The sequence below is a fragment of the Echiichthys vipera genome, assembly GCF_963691815.1.
Source record: "Echiichthys vipera genome assembly, chromosome: 1".
Lineage (NCBI taxonomy): Eukaryota > Metazoa > Chordata > Actinopteri > Perciformes > Trachinidae > Echiichthys > Echiichthys vipera.
The window spans coordinates 4,785,802-4,807,995 of record NC_139826.1 but is presented as its reverse complement, the minus strand read 5'-3'; the positions used below and the strand labels follow the sequence as shown (position 1 = coordinate 4,807,995).

Below are 22,194 nucleotides of genomic sequence, written 5' to 3'. Positions count from 1 at the left end.
TCACAGCCCCTCCCTCAGGATTGTCCTAAATTTCTGAAAATCTGCAGGCATATATAAGTCTTCTAGGTGTCAAAACAGGCTTTTGGAGGGATATGTCAAAAGGAAGTCAGCCATTTTGAATGTTATGGCCATTTTTTGGGGCATACTTTAACAAACTCCTCCTCGAGATTTAACACAATCAACTTCAAAATCAGTCAGTACCATCTAAAGACATGTCTGATCAAAAGATACTCTGCGTTGGCGTTTTAACTTTACCATGTAGATTTGCTGTGCCAAACTTGCCTATTTCGCCATAAACAGGAAGTTTATATAACTTCACCATACATTGTCCGATCTCCCTCAAATTTCTCATGATTCATAAGAGACCTGCCCTGAGCACAACCCCATCTTAACATTGACTCATAGTCACATGTTTTTACACTGTAATGAACTCCTCCAACAGCTTTTATCTTATTGACTTCCAAATTGGTCAGTATCATTGAAAGACATGTCTGATGAGAAATTAGTGTGTGCGTTTTCATGCAACATTGTGGGCGTGGCATGGTGCCAAAGTTACACCTTTAGCCATGTGACAGAAGGTTATTGTATTTTGACCATTCATTGTTCAATCTGAACCAAATGTCCTACACATGAAAGTCCATTCCTGAACACACCTACATCTAAAAATAAACTTACAATGATAGCGCCCCCATTGGCAAACACTAAATTACAGATTGAGTAAGTCAATCAGGTGTGTTCTTGCTTGGTTTTAATGAAAACCTGCAGCAGCACAGCCCTTTACTGGATCAGTTTAACACCCCTGGTCTAAAGACATATCGGATCAAACGATACTCAGCACTTTTTCCTTTCTCTGTGTGGGATTGGCGTGGTGCCAAAATATCACTTTTTGCCATGAAAGAGGATGTTCTTGTAACTCGACCATACTTTGTCCAATCTGCACCAAATCGGTGATGCATGACAAGACTCCTACACCTACATCTCAATATTGAATCACAGTGATAGTGCCCCCTATTGGCAGAATGAAAAATTACAAACAGCAGTCTGTTTATCACTTTTTGTGTTTTACTGTCACTTGCCCTTTCTCTGTTTTTAGCTACATAAAACTGTTAATTAGTTTTTATACTGTGTACATAGGCTATTATTATATTTTATATTTTGTATCTGTTATTGATGCTTTTGTTATTTGCACTTTGCTCTTTGCGGCTGCAACACTGTACATTTCCCCACTGTGGGAGTTATAAAAGATTATCTTATCTTATCCTCTACATGTCTAGTCCGTTTTATTTATATTGCCCAAAATGACAAACTAGCATTTTGCTCTGAGAGCTACAAGTTTTGAAACTTTGTAGTTAGAGAAACATGACTTAGTATAGAGACACGGTGCTGCTCTGTGTCTGTTAATTATCATATTTTGTGTATTTAAGACACCCACTTTTGATGGTTTTATCAGTATTGTGTGTTGATTTTCCTGCCCATCCTGTTACACTATCAGCTCACCAAGGCAAGCTTCCTACAGTTACTTTACAGTTGTAATGGTCAAAAAGTAAAGTCAACTCAACTCAACTGGAGGGATGGAGCACCATTCTTCCAAAATAACCCGCTTTTGTTTTTTTGGTGATGTCAGTGGAGAATTCTGTCCTACATGACGCTACAAAATCTCTCATACTGAAGCTTTTCGATTCTCCACTGTATGTTGAAATTAAACATTTCCAACCTTGTCTCTGTCTGCAGCTATGAAGACAGTGTTGGAGATGCCATTAGGAAGCCGCTTTCTCAGACTCAATGCCAAAGGACCTGATATGATAGGTAAGTGACATTTTAGTCCATAGTCAGAAAACAAAGAATGTGACTTAAGTTCGTAAAATTTGTTTATTCCCCTCAGTTTGTTCGTCATAAGTCAATTTGAACATGAAAGGAACCAGAAGTAAATGGCAACTATGATTTTTTTGTTAATATCAGTCAGTACAAAATGAAACAAACTACAGGGGTGAAGAAAGTGACTTTAGTGTTTTGAGGAATGGTAATTATATATCATATTCCTTAAGCATGTAGATTGGAATATGAATTGATGAAGAATTTCAGACTTTTCCTTAAAACATTCCATATTCAAAATCAATATAACTGTCCTAGCCTGAACCCTGTGATATACATTCACAGATACGCAGATAAACCCAGAGCATGTGCACAAGCCTTACCCTGCTAATATACTCAAGTTCCGAAGGCTTAATACCCCAAAGACCTGCAGGATTTACTGGATGCTTGCTTTGTCAGATGTTTCAGAATCAGGCAGTGACCTAAGAATTACTTTAACAGATAATTCATAAACTATCAGGAGATCAGTGCTGCAGATGGGGAACACTAGAGAGAGAAGCTGAATGGAGAGAGCGGCCACAGAGCTTGGTTAACCGAGCTCCAAAGTTCATGAACTCCCCTGAAACTATATATCATCAGAAGTCTGGTCATATTTTTTAAATTGGCAACACTTTTGATTTTGGATTACTTCTTTTTATGATATAGTAAGGCTAACGGATTGTTAATTGTTTAAAGTTGTGAAAGCTTTTGGGGGAAAAGGTTCAGATGGGATAGCTCTATCTCTCTATCCAATACTTGTTTCTCCACATGTAAGCATAGTTAATGACTGGAAGGACACGGAATGGATACAGAAATAGCCTACTAACCTTTGTTATTCTTGTCCTCCTCTGAATTCACATTCATGCATCAGTGATTGCAATCAGTATCAGTCTGGTGGTAAAGATCAAAATGATCTGCCGCCTGATGCCTGAGGCACAGTTAGTAGGTTTTAATAAAGCAATATACTATCAAACTCATCATCATCATCATCATCCCGGGAGTGGATGAAGGCGTGTCTTCTAAAAGTTGTCTGGGTGCCAAAAGTTATTGGGTGTACTTTCAAAAACAGTGGCACAAAAATATACAGGAAATGATTATTAGTCCATATACCTGTCGTGTTAGTTTTCATTGTCATTTCCATGCTTCCCATTCATTGTCTTTGTAAGCATGTTCAATGGTAGCGTCGCAGTGTGTTTTGAGTAGGGGTGCAAAGGATCAAAAATCTCACAGTTCGGATTGTTTCTCTGTCATTTTTCGGATCAGCAAGAAAAAAAAAAGACAAGACGAATAAACATAAGTTTGTCTTTTGTTTATTAACACGAATGACGAATATTGAAACGATGATGTCTTTGACATTTTCCTTCCAGGGTCTTGTCAGTCAATGCAGAGTATATACGTAGCTGCCTGCTGCTCTAGATAACGCTCCAATTTATCATAAGTTTCACCTTGTTGGGACATCATGTATGAGCTTAGTAGTAGAGTTTAGATTCTCTGCCCGTTTTTTGTTGTTGTTGTTTAAAATCGTTGTTTTATTGGCCTAATCTGAGGAGAAAACTAAGCTATAAACACAAATATTTTACACCTATATATATTTAGCAGAGTAAGCCTAAGTAACACATGTACAAAGTTGCACAAAGAATAAAAAGACTCCTCATGTTGCAGTGCACAGTGTCTCCTCCACTCGCCTGCAACCCAACGGGCCTGCCGCTGTGCTGTGCAACATGGAGCTTGGAGATGTAAAGGATCAGATAAAAACAGGAGAATTCACTTTGATCAAGTCTGGAGGAAAGCCTGAGGGATGGAAGCATTTCAAACAAGTCGTGGGCAGTGACAACATACTGTATGTGTCGGCTTTGTCCGGTGCATTAAGGTTCACGTTTATTCCTTCAGATCCTTTTGTGATCAATTCCATTCTGTAGCTCAAACAGCTCCACATTTTATTTGAGAACGTCAGATAGAACAGCCCATTTATTTAATAAATTGTCTAGTTGAAATCGGGCTCAGGCTCATAATTACTGTTAATGTGTCGGGGCGGGCCAGGCTCTGACCGAACATGCAAAGGCTCAGGTAGGGTCGGGCTTGATTTTCTGGGCCCAATCTAAGCTCTCGTAGGCAGCTTGAGCATTTCTTGCTTTGTCTTAAGCACATGAGCACACATTTTAGTATTCCGGTTTCTCATGGGACAATATTTCCTGACACCTCTAGTTATATGTAAATATTGAGTTTAAACATAAAGTAATTCTTGAATGTTACTGCACAGTAATACATGTCTTCTTGATCCATCTCCCTCAGTTATCGAAGTCGTCTCTCTTCAGGGGAGGAAGGAGGAGACCAGTCTGGTGTCTACAGGCTCCTATGTGATAGGCAACACCTCCTTGGACTTCCAGAGAGGGACGGACAGGCAGACACTCAGGACACATGGCCCACTCAACACTGATTACATAATCAAGGTGAAACAAAGAAAAGAGGACAGGCCTAGGTTTACAGCAAAACAGCCTTAGGACATTTGGCTTCTGATATCATCAAGATCATATTTTATGAGAGCTACAAAATAAATAAATCAGTCTGTTGTATAATATTTAGAAATGCAGGATTGTTTTAATACCATTGTGAGGATAACGCCAGCGGCACTATGAGGATCACTGTCGGAGAGGCCTTCCAAACCTAAATAGAAGTAAATTTTCCTATTTTAATGACTGTGCTGTTTCACAGCCACTTTTATGTTGCAGTTTAACGGGGGCCTCAACACAGTCAGATGTCTTGCAAAGATAAAGATTTTCAATATCATTCTACATTTTTAAAGGACAAAAACTATAGACTATAGTCTATAGTTTTTTCTTGTCAATAAATCTCATGAAAAGATCGAAACCAATATAAGTATGCTGCTCACAAGAATTGTTTGCATCCAGAGCTTGATAGATCTTCTTCCTCTGTGCAATAAAGCGCTATAGTTGTCCATGAACTTCAGTGAACCACACTGTTGCACTTGGTGACGTATACAGTATTTTTTTTTTAATCACTCCCACATACATCGTCCTTCTGCCTTACTCCATGTTCACCATAACACCAAATCTATTATATATATATATATATTTTTTTTTTTTTTAAAAAGGAAAAAAAAGAAACATAGTCATCCCGTATGTGGCTGGATCTTTAACAACATCCCTGTGTATTTCAAACCCAGTAACACACTCAGACAAAGACTAGCACATCCCAAGGACAGAACACCTCACACCCACAAAAGCAATCTGGTTTATGCTGTTCAATACAACCAGGAATGCAAAGATCTCTACATCGGAGAAACAAAACCACTGCAAGAACACATGGCCCAACACAGGAGAGCTAACTCCTCAGGCCTGGACTCTGCTGTCCACTTACATGTCAAGGAGAAAGCCCACTCCTTTGATGACAACAATGTCCACATCCTGGACAGAGAGGACAGATGGTTTAAATGAGGAGTAAAATAAGCCATCTATGTAAAAGTAGAGAAACCATCGCTAAACAGAAAGACACCACTTATCTCCAATTTACAATTCTGCCCTTTCATCCCTTCCCAGGAGATTCAACAAACTAACCTCAAAGAAGAACTGGCCTCACAAATGGCCTCCTGTGAAGCCAACGACTGTTGTTAAGACCCAATAGAGCACTAACAAAGACCAAACCAACTTACGTTGGCACTTGGAGCACAAAGGGTTCCTGTGACATCATTGGCCTTGTGAAAGGTTAAATACCTGGATCTCCACACCAGATACCAGGGTACAAGCGGCTGAAATGGGTGGGAGGAGGGTGGCTGGAGTCTCCCTTAGAGATAGGGTGAGAAGTTCAGCCATCCGTGAGGAACTCAGAGTAGAGCCGCTAGTCCTTTACGTTGAAAGAAGCCAGTTGAGGTGGTTTGGGCATCTAGTAAGGATGCCCCCTGGGCGCCTACCTAGGGAGGTAAGTGCCGCTGGATGTAGAGAAAGCCTTCTACCGGGCAGAGTAGGGCTTTCTGTTTTTCATTTTGGAGAAATATGGCTTTCATTCTAATTTTATTTCTTGAGTTAAGCTTCTGTGTGTAACACTCTCTGCATCTGTAAACACTAACTGTGCCCATTCAGCATATGTCCCTCTCAAACGTGGGACCCGGCAGGGCTGTCTGCTCTCATCCTTGTTGTTCAAGCCATTAGCCATCTGGCTTAGAAACAAGAATGCGTTTGAGAGCATCACATGTTTTGGTCTAGTCCACAAACTCTCCTCATATGCCGATGGCCGATTTATTTCAAAACCCACATCCTCCCTTCCCCCAGTTCTATCAATTCAGGCACTTTTGCTATGTCAGCTAGCTTTACCCCAGCTAGCAACCAGCATTAGCAAGCAAGCTAACATTAGCCAGCTAAAGCCACAATTTAGGCCTATTCCACATGGGGTTTAATTGGATCAATAGTGTGACTATCAAATGAAATATTTGATAAGGAAAATTAATAAAAGAAAAATTACTAAAAATTAATAACTTCAATTTATTAAAAACGTCACACGGAGAACCAATCAAATATAGGGCCTTGACTCACGTTCAGATTATGAGATTGAGTATTCACAATAAAGGTATCGTTAATCAAGGAAATATTAGTTATCACCAATAATTATCAAAGATAATAATAAAAATGACTCTAGTCAAACCAGAGTTCCTCGGGGCACCACTGTCATAGACAGAGTGATAACTAATATTAAAGTCTCATTAAATATATTCAACTACTAATTAAGGGTTAAACACCGATAAATGTAATAGTTTAATCAGTTGAAGGATTTAAAAGTTCTTTTCTTAGTAGAAGCTGGCTTATTCATCTTTGTGTAATATTAAATAAACAGACATATGGTAAACACAAACATTTATTAACAGGTTAATAAATGCAACAAACAAAACACAATAAACTAACTAAAGCTAACAGCAAACGTATGTTTGTGTGTATGTGTGTGTGTGTGTGTGTGTGTGTGTGTGTGTGTGCGTGAGAGAGAGAGAGACAAAGAGAAGAGGTGGGGGCTCAGACCCCTGCAGAGAAGGTGTGAACATTCTCTTTGTTACACAAAGGCCGGAAGCCTGATCTCTCAGTTCTTATGACAAAGTTACAATGGTATCTAGCCGTTCATACAGTCCTATAACATGTAGTAATGCCTAGTTGGTGATTAGTTACCAGTCCATGAGATGGGAGATGTTTTGCGTTGCTTGATGCCAGTGGCTGGGTGAAGAAAGGACGCTCCGTGGTAGTTCTTGTCTGATTGTGGCTCTTAGGCAAAAGAGGAAACAGATCGCTCTGTGCTGTGCTCAGTTGAGGATAACCGGTTGGTTAACCTTCGTGGTGATCCCACGCCATAGGCCAGGTCCAGGGCCGAGGGGACAGCTGGTCTCCTGGAGTTGAGTGATCCGGGAGAGAGAGAGGAGAAGATCCGGGAGCAAGAGAGTGGGAGGAGGATCCGGTAGAAAGAGAGCGAGAGATTGTGTGCTTCACTTTATATAGGCCCAGGTGATGTCATATAGTCAGTGGTCAATTCAGCCAATGAACAGTTTGGGTGCCGTGGAGAATTCACACCTGGGTGTGACCTGTTGTGGGGGAGAAGGCATGGCAGCCAAACTTTTGGGCCTGGTCTTTGTTCCAGCAGGCTGTGGGCCTACTTTTAATCAAACTGACAGTTCGAGTTAATCCAGAAAATGAACAATCATCTTTGGATGCCGGTTGCACCTACATATCCCCCCGATGTCCTTGAGACTGCACCCGATGTGCGGTTTTAAGGGCATCTTTCACAGTCCATAGATGTACAGAGTTCATTTGTCAGTTAATTTAGTGTTTGCAACGTTTTGGGCAGTTATTTCACCAACTGGGAATTGGCTAAACACTACTAATATCTCGACTAGGCAAGAACAAAAGTTACAAAACAAAATCTAAACATGACAATGGCACTATACGAAATACATAATAAACATTGTTTTTCAGCTACTCTTCAGGTTAGTGAGAACAGAAGTGTTAGTTATGTAAATGACTTAGGGTGAGATACAGATGAGATGCAGCTGTCAGTTGCATGAGGACAGTTGTATGATTGGTGTGTCAATCACGAGATGTGTCCTAAACTAGTGTTTACCAGTGAGCTTATTACAAAATACAAGGAGTTGATCCAAAAGTATTTGCAAAGTTTGTACAAGGTGTTAAGTCCAATTACAATTTGGGTCTTATTGAGTTTGCTGCGGCTGCTAACAAATCAAAGTTTACCCATTTAACTGTAAGAAAAGTAAGGCTGCTGAGCTTGCATTAATCTTACTATCAGTGCAGACGGACTGTTACCTACAGAACCGAGAGGAGCGGACTCTGGAGCTCTGTTGTTTAAAGTTCTTCTTCACTCATGGCTCAGGGCTGTAACGCTGCCTGTAGCCGTGTACAGAAAGACACTCAGAGGCGCTGTCACTGTCGGATTCTGAGCTGCGGTCAGAGATGCTGTGGTCATCATCTGAGCAGTGGTTTGGCAGGTCATTATGCTGGGCCAGGATCTCAGAATATGGCCTTCTACAGCTCCTGCTCTGGGCATGACTATCCCGTGGCAGCTGGCGGACATGGCGTTTACGCTTTGCGTCCCTATGCTGTGTTTTGTCCCCCCCTTTCGATCTGTTCTGAGGATGGGGTTCTGAGACAGAAGGTCTGTGTGACCTCACGGTGTTTGAGCTGCTGGAAGCAGATGTTGTTTCCCTTGCTTTGCAATTGACAACAGTTTCCCAAGCCACCTGTGCTATTTTCCTAACCTCGTTAAGAGAGAGGTTATCTTTTCTTGTCTCAAGAATAACGTGCGTACGTATACAAGGATGAAGATTCTGCAAGTACAGGGACTTAAAGGTTGGGTTCTCTTCTAAGCCTGGTGCATTCTTTCCTTGGAAGTATACGTGTCTCAAACGTCTGTAGTAGTCTCTGGGACTCTCTTGACGGGAGTGTTTAATATGACTAGCTGCAACCGAAGGAGCGATTTCGTCTGCAGTAGAAGCAAATTCTTCTGTCAGTGCATGACGGAGCTCATTGTAGTCATTTCTGACTCTGGCAGGTTGAGACTGTATAACTTTGCGGACAGCTTTTGAGCTGGTTTTCCAAACAAGTTTAACTTTCTCTTTCTGTGTTGCATTGGGCAGGTCAATTAGATTTTGATCTAATTCCCTAAAATGGTCCTCAATGTTATGATCACAGTTGTCTGGATCAAACACGTCCATATCTTTAGCTAGAAGCTCAAGCTCTTCAAGGCAGGGACATTGTGAGGTCACCATTTGTGAAGGCAAGACTATGCTAGCTCTGTCATCACTCTCAAAGTGATGCAGTGAGGAGGTAGAGCAGGACTGAACTTCCTTGGTCGGCTCTGGAGAGGGCGTTAATCTCTCATTGAAGGAGGAATTTGAATTTGAAAAGCCAGAATCAGCATGGCTGAACGACTTTGGTGGGGCAAGAGTTTCTGATCTAAGCCCTAACAATTCCTTTTTGTGGGAGAAGAGCTGTGACTCTGCTGAGTGCAAATCTTCTGAATAACGCAGGACTTTGTGATTTGCTATCTGAACTTCACTAATGAGATTAGCATTTTGAGCTTTAAGGGATTCTATCTCCTTTTCTAATGCTGTTTTGCTCTGACAGACAATGTTAATTTGCCGGTGGAAGTTCAGGAGCAAACATCTCAACACTGACCCTTTAGATGTGTCGCTGAGAAGTGATTCTATTTCTTTACTGCACTCACTGAAGTTCAATGTGTTAATGAACTCAGGGTAGCTAGGTTTAAGGCTCTGTGCTAGGGAAGAAATGATATTCTCTACACTTGGGTTCTCCATCGTGTTAAAATGGAAGGTGAGATTAAAACTTGTTGTCTAGTACAACAATGCAATTGTTTTGGCTCTGGTGTTGCTTGGCAGACACCATGTGATGTGACTTGGGCAGTACACTAGCCTAAAACAACAGTTCCTCTGGTCTACACTTTGTGGGTAGCTTGCTTCCTGCACGGGGAGGGGCAGCTACAGCACCATGTGGTTCTGGGACCAGAATTTACACTAACTGAGATGCAGGGCCGTCAGTCAGGGAATATTATCTGTAAAGTACTACTCAAGCTGAGACACATGGAAGAAACAGCTGGGCATGTAACTTTATTTCACAGGGCTGGTAGCACACTGTGGCTCTATCTATCTCCACTCAGGTTGAAATGCAAGGCAGTTCCAACAAAGTTCAAGCTCTCGGGTTCATAGGGCCAGGGCACGATATGAGTAAATGGGAAGGAGCACTTAATTTAGCAACAACTTATGACAAGACTTATTAGATTGCATTGAATATGTGATATTCAAATGCTGAACCAAACTTCAATAGCTAGCAGCAATAGCAAAATCTTAAGGGTAACTATCAGGCTAACAGAGGTTATCAATATTCTCAAATTGCTTTAGCTAAATTTGGAGAATTAATCAAATAACACCACTTTATACTTGTTTGTAAGTACAGCTGGATGTCTACTCATGTGGAAGACAATTGGGGTTAAATGGAACGACTTTGGAAAATTTTGGATGAAAAATTCAAAAATTGTAAAATGTCCAAAAATATGACGAATATTAATATCACACAATTATGAATTATTGCCAAGCCAACATAACTAAGCCTCACACGGGGCACCAATGTAGGTACTTTGGGTTTAATTGGATCAATAGTGTGACTATCAAATGAAATATTTGATAAGGAAAATTAATAAAAGAAAAATTATTAAAAATTAATAACTTCAATTTATTAAAAACGTCACACAGAGAACCAATCAAATATAGGGCCTTGACTCACGTTCAGATTATGAGATTGAGTATTCACAATAAACGTATCGTTAATCAAGGAAATATTAGTTATCACCAATAATTATCAAAGATAATAATAAAAATGACTCTAGTCAAACCAGAGTTCCTCGGGGCACCACCGTCATAGACGGAGTGATAACTAATATTAAAGTCTCATTAAATATATTCAACTAATAATTAAGGGTTAAACACCGATAAATGTAATAGTTTAATCAGTTGAAGGATTTAAAAGTTATTTTCTTAATAGAAGCTGGCTCATTCATCTTTGTGTAATATTAAATAAACAGACATATGGTAAACACAAACATTTATTAACAGGTTAATAAATGCAACAAACAAAACACAATAAACTAACTAAAGCTAACAGCAAACGTATGTTTGTGTGTATGTGTGTGTGTGTGTGTGTGTGTGTGTGCGTGTGTGTGTGTGAGAGAGAGAGAGACAAAGAGAAGAGGTGGGGGCTCGGACCCCTGCAGAGAAGGTGTGAACATTCTCTTTGTTACACAAAGGCCGGAAGCCTGATCTCTCAGTTCTTATGACAAAGTTACAATGGCATCTAGCCGTTCATACAGTCCTATAACATGTAGTAATGCCCAGTTGGTGATTAGTTACCAGTCCATGAGATGGGAGATGTTTTGCGTTGCTTGATGCAAGTGGCTGGGTGAAGAAAGGAAGCTCCGTGGTAGTTCTTGTCTGATTGTGGCTCTTAGGCAAAAGAGGAAACAGATCGCTCTGTGCTGTGCTCAGTTGAGGATAACCGGTTGGTTAACCTTCGTGGTGATCCCACGCCATAGACCAGGTCCAGGGCCGAGGGGACAGCTGGAAGCTGGTCTCCTGGAGTTGAGTGATCCGGGAGAGAGAGAGGAGAAGATCCGGGAGCAAGAGAGGGGGAGGAGGATCCGGTAGAAAGAGAGCGAGAGATTGTGTGCTTCACTTTATATAGGCCCAGGTGATGTCATAGTCAGTGGTCAATTCAGCCAATGAACAGTTTGGGTGCCTTGGAGAATTCACACCTGGGTGTGACCTGTTGTGGGGGAGAAGGCATGGCAGCCAAACTTTTGGGCCTGGTCTTTGTTCCAGCAGGCTGTGGGCCTACTTTTAATCAAACTGACAGTTCGAGTTAATCCAGAAAATGAACAATCATCTTTGGATGCCGGTTGCACCTACACACATGTCAGTGTTTCCTCTAGGATTTTTATCAGCACAAGGGGAAAAGGGTTTTGTTGTACCACCACACATGCTGTGCCTCTGGTACACATACTCTGCATACCCTCAGCCAATGTAGTCTGACTTCCGGTCGGATCAGCAAACTAGTTTCTGCCATTACACAGGACAGCCACCCACCAGGTTCGTCTCAGAGCCACCCACCGCTGCAAAATGTATTATGAAAAGATAGCATGTGTGGACTGGTCGTTTGTTGATGTTAGCAGACTACCTATCTAAGCTATTGTTCGCTAAGGTTTCACACTGTTGTCAGTATTGGAAGTGAAGAGAGGCAAAGGACCCGGGAACCCATGTGGGAAAATTAAAGAGCTAAGGTACCTACAATATGGTATAAGCATTTAATAAAATAATTAAACACCTTATTAATTATTATAAGGCTAATTCATTTTCCTTGTTAAAAAGGGCACCACACCAATATCTACAGGAATTTTATTAAACTTTGGTGAAGGGTTAAATACCTGTTAAAGTTATTTGAGAAGAATAACTTTTTATCAACTTCTCTTATCAATTATTTTATCAATCTCACTCTGAAAACGCTTGTTCTAATAGAACAGGGACCTCAAGACTCTTTGCAAAACAGAATGAAAGATCACAGACATCAGCTTGGGTTTTTGGTTATGTGCTACAAATATATATGCATTAGGGATTTCTGATCCGGCTGGCAGAGCTGTCATAACAAATAGTGTCCCCTTCTTGATGCTGAGACAGGGGCACTACACACACAAAACAAAACATAATTTCGATATTCCCAGAAAATGTGTCCAAATTTACAAAGGGTACCCATAGATCGTATAAGAAAATGGACATAGCCTCTCTGTCGAGGTTTGCTCTCTCAACCTAATGTAATCGTCCTCGCTTACGGGAGTCGCCATCTTGTCAGACTTATCAGACCAAGAAAGTGCATTGATGTGACGTTGGGGGGAGGGATATACATCCATCTGGCTGAGGTCTTAAATAGGTTTAATTATGCTGTTAAAACGGCCTGTTTAACATGGGGGTCAATGAGAAGCTGCTCTATTATGCAAACTACTCCTAGTGGACACTCGGAGAACTGCTGATACTGCTGGCTAAGGATCAACGTAAATATAGTAAGATTGTTATTCATGTCGGCGGTAATGACACCCGATTACGTCAATAGGAGGTCACTAAAATTAATGTGGAGTCGGTGTGTGCTTATGCAAAAACTATGTCGGACTCCGTAATTTTCTCTGGTCCCCTGCCCAACTTGACTTGCGATGACATGTATAGCAGCATGTCATCATTCCGTCGCTGGCTGTCTGGATGGTGCCCGGTAAATAATGTGGGCTTCGTAGATAATTGGCAGTCTTTCTGGGGAAAACCTGGTCTTATTAAGAGAGATGGTATTCATCCTACTTTGGAGGGTGCCGCTCTCATATCTAAGAACCTGGACGCAGTTGTTAGCGGTCTAAAACCATGACAACCCAGTGTTGGGATCAGGAAGCAGAGTCACAGTTTAATACAACTCTCTGCGCTGCCCTTATCGCAGGTGCCCAGGAAGCAGAGTGGCAGTCTTACACAGCTCCCCGCGCTCCCTGTGGACTTTTAAACATCAGATCTCTGTCATCTAAAACGATCTGATATCAGATAACCATATTGATTTACTCTGTCTGACCAAAACATGGCTGTGTCCTGAAGAATATGTTAGCCCAAACGAATTCACTCCTCCCAGTCATATTAATACTCATATTCCTCGAGGCAGTGGTCGAGGAGGAGGCGTTGCAGCTATTTATGACTCAGGCCTATTAATAAACCCTAAACCTAAACTAAATTGTAATTCATTTGAAAGTCTTGTTCTTAGTCTTTCACATTCAACCTGGAAAACTGTGCAGCCAATTATATTTGTTATAGTGTACCGTGCTCCTGGTCCGTACTCTAAATATCTGTTTGAATTCTCAGAGTTTATGTCAGATTTAGTCCTTAAATCTGACAAACTAATCATTGTAGGAGATTTTAATATTCATGTGGACAGCGATAATAATAGTCTTAGTATTGCGTTTATCTCTCTATTAGATTCGATTGGTTTTAGTCAGAGTGTACATAAACCTACTCACTGTTTAAATCACACACTCGACCTTGTTTTGGCTTATGGTGTGGAAATGAATGACTTAATAGTCTTTCCACAGAATCCTATTTTATCAGACCATTATTTAATAACTTTTGAATTCATATTACAGGACTACTCACCTCTGGGTAAAAGTGTCTACACTAGATGTTTATCTGATAGTGCTATAACTAAATTTAAGGAAGTGATTCCATCTGCATTTACTTTAATGCCATATCCTAATATTCAAGATTCCTGCACTAACGTTAGTTTCTCTGAAATTGATCACCTTGTTGACAGTGTTGCAGGCTCTCTACGAACAACACTCGACTCTGTTGCTCCTTTAAAAAAGAAGATAATAAAACAGAGGAAGTTAGCTCCGTGGTATAACTCACAAACCCCTGAATTAAAACAAATATCGCGAAAGTTGGAAAGTAAATGGCGCTCCACTAAACTGGAGGAATCTCACTTAGTTTGGCAAGAAAGTCTTAAAACATATAGGAAGGCCCTCTGTAATGCGAGAGCAGCCTATTACTCATCTTTAATAGAGGAGAATAAGAACAATCCTAGATTTCTTTTCAGCACTGCAGCCAGGCTGACAGAGAGCCACAGCTCTATTGAGCCATGTATTCCTATAACCCTCAGTAGTAACGACTTCATGACCTTCTTTAATGACAATATTATAACTATTAGAGACAAAATCAACTCGCTTGCCACCAATTTTTCATCAAACCCAGGAACCTTAGAAACTGTACGACCTGATATATTCTTGGACTGCTTTTCGACAGTTGGCCTTAACAAATTAAACTCTACTATTTCAGCATCAAAACCTTCTACTTGTCTGCTAGACTCTATCCCAACTAGGTTACTTAAAGAAGTGTTACCTTTAATTAGCACTCCTGTATTAGATATGATTAACATGTCTTTATCAGCAGGTTATGTACCACAGCCTTTAGAGTAGCTGTAATTAAACCTCTTCTTAAAAAGCCCAGTCTTGATCATGAGGTACTAGCCAACTGTAGACCTATATCTAACCTTCCTTTTCTCTCTAAGATCCTCGAGAAATTAGTTGCCCATCAGTTGTGTGACTTTTTACATAATAATGAGATATTTGAGGATTTCCAGTCAGGATTTAGAGCGAATCATAGCACTGAGACAGCACTGGTGAAAATGACTAACGACCTTCTTATAGCTTCAGACAAAGGACTTGTCTCTGTACTTGTTTTACTAGATCTTAGTGCGGCCTTCGACACTATTGACCATCACATCCTGCTACAGAGACTGGAGCATCTGATCTGCATTAAAGGAACTGAGCTGGTTTAAGTCATATTTATCGGATAGATCTCAGTTTGTACATGTTAATGACAAATCCTCCATGCACACTAAAGTCAGTCACGGAGTCCCACAGGGTTCTGTCCTTGAACCGATTCTATTCACCTTATATATGCTTCCCTTAGGAAATATTATAAGGAAGCACTCCATAAATTTTCATTGTTATGCTGATGATACACAATTATATTTGTCTATCAAACCAGAAGAAACCGATCAGTTGGATAAACTTCAAATGTGCATTAAGGAAATAAAAAGCTGGATGACCAGCAATTTTCTGATGTTAAACTCAGAGAAAACTGAAGTTATTGTACTTGGCCCCAAAAGCCTCCGAAACTCAATAGCTAAATACATTGTTACTCTGGATGATGTTGTGTTGTCCTCCAGCACCACAGTAAGGAATCTGGGAGTTATTTTTGACCAGGATATGTCCTTTGATTCTCACATAAAACTAACGACAAGGACTGCAAATTTTCACCTGTGTAATATTGCAAAAATTAGGAACATTGTGTCTCAGAAAGATGCAGAAAAACTAGTCCATGCATTTGTTACTTCTAGGCTGGACTATTGCAACTCCTTATTATCAGGCTGCTCCAATAAGTCTGTTAAGAGTCTCCAGTTGGTCCAAAATGCTGCAGCTCGTGTACTAACTAAAACAAATAGAAGAGAACATATTTCTTCTGTATTAGCTTCTTTGCACTGGCTACCTGTAAAATCTAGAATAGAATTTAAAATCCTTCTCCTTACGTACAAAGCTTTTATTGGTCAGGCTCCGTCGTATTTTAAAGAGCTCATAGTACCGTATTACCCGACTAGTACTCTGCGCTCTGAGAATGTTCCTAGAGTCTCCAAAAGTACAAATGGAGGCAGAGCCTTCAGCTACCAAGCTCCTCTCGTGTGGAACAAACTCCCAAATGTTATTCGGGTGGCAGACACTGTCCCCATATTTAAGAGTTAACTTAAAACTTTCCTTTTTGATAAAGCTTACAGCTAGGACTTACAATAATATTTTCTTCTGTTTAATTATGCTGCTATAGGCCTTGTCTGCCAGGGGATAATACTTTTCCTGATACTCTGAGCTTCTCTCCTCTCTGTCTGTACCATTCATGTCTCATCAATGCATGTTACTAATTCAGCTTCTTCCCCGGAGTTGTTTGTGCTTTGTCGTCTCGCAGGTCTCTGCTGATCGTGGTGGTGCCTGCTGCTGTGGTCCTACATGACGCTTCCTGCTGCTATGATCACTGTTACTCATATATACTATCACTAGTTTATTAAACTATTAAATTTGTAGCCATAAAAACACCACCAGTGGTATGTCTCGCTGTATCGTAGCTGCTATTGCCACTACTCATCATTGATCATGTTTGCCATCATAATTATTATCATTGTCATATTCTATCATCTTAGCTGTGCTTGTTTCTACTATTCTGTTGTATTAACTGTCTTAACATATACGTCATATTCACATTACTATAGATATTATTATAGGTACTGTTAGGCTTTGCTTGCTTGCATCTCTGGAAGTGTGTCTGTCTGTCTCTCTCTGTCCATCTGTGTGTCTTTTCACTCTTTCTCTCTCCTTTTCTTCCTCCCCAACCGGTCAAGACAGATGGCCATCCTCCACAGGGCTGGGTCTGTCCGACGTTCCTGCCTGTTATAGGGAAGGTTTTCGTTGCCACCGTACTCTACAGAGGAATTGTTGGGTCTATGTAAATCATAAATAAGTCATTGAGTGTGGTCTTTACCTACTCTGTAAAGTGTCCTGAGATAACTTTTGTTATGATTCGACACTATAAATAAAATTGAATTGAATTGAATTGAACTGCAATTTTTGGCACTTCCTTATTGGATCAACCAGGAAGTCGCTGTGGTACCTTTAAAATTTAGCACAAATTAAAAGAAAAAAGTGGGAAAATTGTTGAGTACATGGATGTTAATGTTAATAAAGGACAGCAAGCTTTGCAGAGGATTTCCCAGGAAGCTGGTATTAAAACTCCAACATCAACGAAGGTGAACTGACAAAAGTCAAGGGAAGAACAGAGACTTAATACACAAGAAAGCAAAACAAGACTTGACACAAGAGTAACTTTCAAAATAAAACAGGAAAAAGACTAAACTATAACTCAGGAGTATGACATATCTGAGAAAACACTGTATACAAGTAATTAAACTTTTTTAAGCGGCAAAGTGAGTGATTGGAGTTACAGGCCACATAGACACTGATAAAAAGGTATCAACAATACCAAAGCCCACAGCTATTTGTTAACAAAAAGTGTATAGCATCAGCACCATGTTGTGGTGACACAATTCCACTTGGAATCCGCTGCAAGTCACTAATATATAGTGGAGTTGCGGTTCAAAATAGCAGCCTGTGAAAACCCAGCCTAACAGGTCAATTTCATCATCATAAGAAAATGAGGGGCTGTTGGAAAAAGCTTGTTCACTCTCTAAGGCAGCTCCTTGCCCTTTGAATTACTTATACTTTCTCAACAGCCTTGTCAGTCACTTCTGCCAGAGTAATGTTTGACTATGACCCTAACTTCATTCTCAGCTCACTTCTGTTGCCCAGTCACTTTTTCACCAGTAATATTGCCTTGGCAGCCTCTACCTCAGGTAGAGAGTGCACCCCATATTGGCTCAGTCCTTTGCAGTGGCTCGGCTTTGAATCCATTCCACGTCCCTTTACGGCATGTCATCACCTCTCTATCCCCCTTTTCCTGTAACTCTTCAGCTGCTCAAATCTAAAGGGGAAAAAAGCCTAAAAAATAATCTTTAAAAAAAACAAAAACTACTGCCTCTACATGGAGGCTGGCAGGGTAAACACTGTTTGATGTTCAGTCCAACTGATTTGGACATTCGTATTCTCACATACAGCCTCACCAGAGATATCTTGATAATTTCAGATCTGCAGTGCATGTGTGAAAAGGGGCTTCGTAAAAGTAACACAGTAATTTGTAGTATAGTCATTTGTAAAGAAACACTGAACACTGAACTATAAATCAAAATTTACACACAGGATCCTCTGGCAGTTCTATTGTTCAGACTGAGGTCTAAATATGACTGCCTGCTTTAGGAGATTAGGCTAGCATTTAGACCTGTGTCTATTTTATAATCTCTGCATGAAACTAATTCAACAGACCTGCGTTTACCTCTCATTCTCGTCTTCTATCTATTCTTATTCTTTATTCTATTATTATTCTATCTATTTTATTTTTTATTAATATTAACATTAACATCCCTTTGCTACAGGTGTGTGTGAAGTGTTACACCTGGAGTATTATGTGCTGAATTGAGGGTGGAAATAAAAGCATCATACTGTAATGTGACTAGAGAATATAACACCCTGACAAACCTTGGACTGATGGAGCCGATGCTTGTTCCAGCGTTAAATTCATACTTGAGCAGAAAACAATTGTCAGAACTGGTTGCCTACCAGGGGAGCGTACATATGTTCCCAAGGCCCTATGTTCCCTGGGTACTATCTTCCCCAGTTTCTATGTTCCCCAGGTCCTATGTTCCCCGGGTCCTATGTTCACCGCTTTGTATGTGACCGGGGAACATCTGACCCTTTTTAAAAAAAAAAACGTAGACCCTAACCCTGTCCCTCACCCTCACCCTAACCCTAACTGTTACCTCTAGCCATACCAAAATGCCGAATTAAATCCGCGAAGGCAGACTTATGCCATCAGGGAACATAGGACCCTTAATTTGAAAAAAGGTCTGATGTTCCCCGCTTGTCACAGAAAGGGAATTTTTTCCACAAATAGGCTTATTTAGACTCTATCACTACCCCCTAACCCTGACCCTAACCGTAACCTCTAACCCTAACAAAATGCAGAATAAAATCAGTGAAGGCATAGGCTTATGCATCTGGGGAACATAGAACCCGGGGAACATAGGAATGACCCCCCTACCAGCATGATAATATTGAAAAATCTTTTTTCCCTTGTAACATTCAGCAGTGAAGTGGTGAAGGCAGATAGCTCATACACCCTCATGATAGTGGCCAGGCAACATGCTGATTTTATTAATAAGATGTAGGGTTCAGAAAGATTGTGAATAAAATTATATTTTTTGAGACCATAATGTGAATTTGGCTTGTTGTCTTGCTTAATGTAATATAATTTCCAAATTGCATTATACAGTATAGTATTTCACAATGTAATTATTCTCACACAAAAAACTCTAATTGGCTCTCCTCTTCTTAGGGTGCACTCACACGGTTTAACCAGATCTTGCGCCATTGTGCGCAGCTGGTAATCAAAGTGTTTTAGCAGACAGACGTTTGTTGCAAAGTCTCCCATATGAAAACTGAGAATACATGCGCTGAGCATACACGCACTGAGAACATAGAATAGGTAGAATATTATTTTCCCTTCATGAGAAGCAGCTACAGGTACAAGATTCTTTTATGGGATTCATGCATCCATTCAGCCAGCTATAATTATAGACTGTATAAAAAAATGTACATGGTCTCTCTGCCGGGGCCCGTTCTCTCAACTTAATCCAATCATATTCACCTCAGGGAGCCGCCATCTTGTCAGACTCTGACTCCTCATTTCCTCTTACCAAAAAAGGGCATTGATGGGACGGTGGGGGGAGGATGATACGGCCGTCTGGCTGACGTTTACAGAATTAGCCACATTAGCTCGATCTAGCTCCACTGCCCGGGAGCTAGGCTAACAGAGCACGTTACTAGATAAACAGGAGGGGGAGTCCCTTGTCTCTAGCGGAGACTACACCGGCTATCATATGAAATAAAGTTGGGGGTTTTTTTGGGGGGGGGCGGCAAGTCGAGTGTAGGCACTCCTGTGTCTCTAGCAGAGATTACACCGGCTTCGAGATCCTGGCTAATCCTGACAACTAGCCTCCGAGGAGAAGTGAGGGCCAGAGACTAACTGAGACTAACACTCAAGAGACCACGCCCCTAATTATTCATAAACTTTAACCGCCAATAAAATTAAAACTAGCCTGTTACAAAAAAAAGTCCTAAATAAGTTTCATTATGCTGTTAACATGGGGGTCAATGAGAAACTGCTCTATTGTGCAAACTACCCCTACTGGACACTTGGAGAACTGCAGTTTTTGGCACATCTGTATTGGATCAACCAGGCAGTTGCTGTGGTGAGGGCTTGGCTATAATACAACTAACAACTGTTTAGTACTACTCTACGGTACACAGTTTTATTATTATGACACTTCAGTGTCATACTTCAGTGTCACTCTAGCTCCTCCTTGGTAACTTGTCATTAAATAAGCTGAGCTGAGTTGTATCTGCTCTGACAAAACATCTTCCTCTAGTTAGCATGGTTCAAATTGGTTCTCGATGAACAACAGAATTCCATTATGGCCTTTTTAACATTTTATTATTCACAGGCTGTGGCAGCCAGTGAAGCCACATAGGCCTTTATTTCAGGCCTATCGGAAAATTTAAATAATGAAACGGACAATATTTACATTGAATATAGGGTATTTTTACATTGTCTTAGGTAAATCAGGTGTAAGGTATTTTGGCTTTCATTTGCCATTTTTCATTTAAAATTGATTTATTTCAAGATAGGGACAATTCACAATAAGACATTAATATTGTACACCAATAAGATATACTGTATATCATGCTTGGTTGTAGCTTTTTGCTATTTTCCACCCACATTAACAGAAAACTGATTCAACCACCTTAAAACCATATCTTTTCTAAAACCATATACCCCAGGTTGTCATTCAACATGAACTGTGTCATTTTCCATTCCAAACTCTTCCACAAATCTTGTGAAAACTATCTGGTGTAAGAAGGAGGCCTTAGTTTGGGTAAAGTGTCTGATACCTGTTTATCGCAGCTGTTTTTATGGATCTTCTTGATATCAGCTACTTTGATCAGAGGAATAAAACTGATTGTTAATCAATTCCTTTGTAATTTAGGAGAAATTGGTGAGAGAAACTGCTTTATGAATGGTAAGGGCAGTGTCCCTGTTTTAGTTTTTCAAAGACAAATACATTACATGTTTTGGAGGTTTTTACGTTGGAACCGGAAATTTCCCCGGATTTTGTCTCAGAAATTTGGTCACCTTACGCAAGGTCAACCACGAAAAGTCCACTGCTCTGTGTCCAATGTCCAAAATGAAAAGTCAAGATAGTTTTCAACTGTTCAGCTAAAACGTATAGTATATAGTATAGTATATATATATATAGTGGCAACAGAGCAGAGTACAAAGAGGCCAAGTACAGGTTTAGCAGGGCGGTGAGGGACGCTAAACAGCTGTACTCCAAGAAGCTACAACATCAGTTCTCCAGTTCTCAAAGCTGCTGGGCCAGATTCCGTGTCGCCATCCTGCCTGAAGCACTGTGCAGACCAGCTGTCTCCTCTGTTCACGGACATCTTCTACACCTCACTGGAGACATGCCGTGTGCCAGCTTGCTTCAAGGCCTCCACCATCATACCAGTCCCCAAAAAACCAGGACCCACTGGATTAAACGATTACAGACCTGTCGCCCTGACCTCTGTGGTCATGAAATCCTTTGAGCGCCTGGTTTTGTCCCACCTCAAATCCATCACAGACTCACTCCTGGACCCCCTGCAGTTTGCCTACAGAGCCAACAGGTCTGTAGACGATGCTGTAAACATGGCTACACACTTCATCCTCCAGCATCTGGACTCTGCAGGATCCTACGTCAGGATCCTGTTTGTGGACTTCAGCTCTGCATTCAACACAATCATCCCGTCAAGCTCCTTAAGTTCGCGGATGACACCACCCTCATTGGACTCATCTCTGGTGGGGATGAGTCTGCCTACAGATGGGAGATCGACCAACTGGTGACTTGGTGCAGGGAGAACAACCTGGAGCTAAATGCTCCAAAAACAGTGGAGATGACTAGAGACTTCAGAAAGAGCACAGCCCCACCCTCCCCCATCATC

The 22,194-nt window shown here is 40.8% G+C and overlaps 1 protein-coding gene across 1 annotated transcript in view; it reads left to right on the top strand.

Annotated features, from left to right (window-relative positions):
- adamtsl3 (ADAMTS-like 3) overlaps nt 1-22,194 on the top strand; it is a 429,814-nt gene that overhangs the window by 284,741 nt on the left and 122,879 nt on the right. Inside the window, 2 exon segments of the mRNA XM_083913233.1 lie at nt 1,732-1,806; nt 4,144-4,301. Coding sequence (XP_083769359.1) covers nt 1,732-1,806; nt 4,144-4,301 — 233 coding nt within the window.